The sequence below is a fragment of the Tupaia chinensis genome, unplaced genomic scaffold (assembly GCF_000334495.1).
Source record: "Tupaia chinensis unplaced genomic scaffold, TupChi_1.0 Scaffold149964_2, whole genome shotgun sequence".
NCBI lineage: Eukaryota > Metazoa > Chordata > Mammalia > Scandentia > Tupaiidae > Tupaia > Tupaia belangeri.
Window position 1 is genome coordinate 997,313 of NW_006209806.1, and position 1,575 is coordinate 998,887.

Here is a 1,575-nt window from a genome sequence, read left to right on the forward strand (position 1 = left end):
GGGCAGCCGCGGTCCCCTCCCCGACGAGTCATGTCTGCAGGGGCGGCTGACGGGGCTGGGCGGAGAGGACCTTCCCACCATTGTCATTGTGGCCCATTACGACGCCTTCGGAGTGGCCCCTGTACGTATGTGCCCCCACTCGGGACTGGAGCAGGGCCACCCTCAGTGAGGCTCCTGGGCTGAGACGGGCCGAGCTGGGGGACCCGTGGCAGAGGGGTGGGCAGGCCAGCATCTGGTCCCCAAGGCCACCCCCAGGCATGACGCCGGGCTGGGAGGACCCAAGACAAGACCACAGTCATGCTCGGGCCGTGGGTGGTCCTGGTGAGAGGACACAGCAGAGAGGGCAGAGGTGCATGGGGTGAGCCCACGGGGGTTCGGACAGTGGGGGGGGCTTTGAGGAAGTCGGGGTTCAGACAGTGGGGATGCCCCAGCGGCGCAGGGCGGTGGTGGGGCGGTGACGCGGCCCTTGCCCTGTGCCCCCAGTGGCTGGCGCTCGGCGCCGACTCCAACGGCAGCGGCGTCTCGGTGCTGAAAAAAATGGAGCTGGCCCGCCTCTTCTCCCGGCTCTACACCTACAAGCGCACCCACGCCGCGTAAGTGACCATCGGGTCGGGGCCCGCGTCGCACCCTGCAGGCCGCCCCTCCACGACAGAGGACCTGCCCGTTCTCGGGGTGTTCGTGGGAGCCCGCCCTCCCAGTCTGACAGGCACACATGTCCCGGACTCCGCCGGCGTCCTGGGCTGGGGGGCAGGGAGAGCCCCGTTCTAGAGACCGCTCAGCTCTCAGGACCAGGGCGCAGGCACAGGGAGTGGGGGCCGACCTCACGTGAGCCAGGAGCTCGGTGCCGTAAGGGAGGCCCAGGCGCCAGGGTCACGGTGGGACACAGACCGCCCAGGACTCGGCCCGGGGCCCTAGGCCCACCAGCCTCCAGTCTCCCCACAGACCCTCCAGCCCCGTGGGGCCTCTGTCCTCGTGGACCCCGTGGTAAACTGACGGGCTCCGGGGAACCGGGGAACGTGGGGGGCGCCAGCTTCTGGCACTCAGCCCCTCCCACTCAGGGTAGAGGATTCCAGGACTTTAGGAGGGTGCAGGATCTGGGGCCATGGAACCCCCAGCATAGAGGGGCCTCACCTGGGAGCTGCTGCCCCAGGGGGCACAGGCTGCGTCTGGGGACATCTGTGGCTGTCACGACTGGGAGGCATCCTGACATGGAGTGGGTGGAGCCCGGGACGCCCACGGGGACGGGCAGGGAGCTGTGCTAGGGGCTGGGCAGGACCTGGTGTTCCTGGGTGACCGTGGAGCCTGCGCTGGCCCTCCCTGGGACCCACTGCCCGAGGCCGCTCGCCTGACCACGCTGACGCCCGGCCCTCCCTGCCAGGTACAACCTGCTGTTCTTCGTGTCCGGAGGGGGCAAGTTTAACTACCAGGGCACCAAGCGCTGGCTGGAGGACAACCTGGACCACACAGGTGCTGCGGGGCGGGGCGGGGCGGGGCGGGGCACCTCGCGGTCGGGGCGCACCCGCTCACCGGCTCTCGCTGCCCACAGACTCCAGCCTGCTGCAGGACAACGTGGCC

The 1,575-nt window shown here is 69.9% G+C and overlaps 2 protein-coding genes across 2 annotated transcripts in view; both read left to right on the forward strand.

The window, feature by feature from the left end:
* LOC114006738 (nicalin-like) overlaps window positions 1-169 on the forward strand; it is a gene marked incomplete at its 5' end in the record, with an annotated part of 2,906 nt that extends 2,737 nt beyond the window's left edge. The window contains 1 exon segment of the mRNA XM_027769594.1: window positions 41-169. Coding sequence (XP_027625395.1) covers window positions 41-169 — 129 coding nt within the window.
* Window positions 170-525: 356 nt separating this feature from the next.
* LOC102502857 (nicalin) overlaps window positions 526-1,575 on the forward strand; it is a gene marked incomplete at its 3' end in the record, with an annotated part of 4,012 nt that continues 2,962 nt past the window's right edge. The window contains 3 exon segments of the mRNA XM_027769580.1: window positions 526-593; window positions 1,379-1,467; window positions 1,547-1,575. Coding sequence (XP_027625381.1) covers window positions 538-593; window positions 1,379-1,467; window positions 1,547-1,575 — 174 coding nt within the window.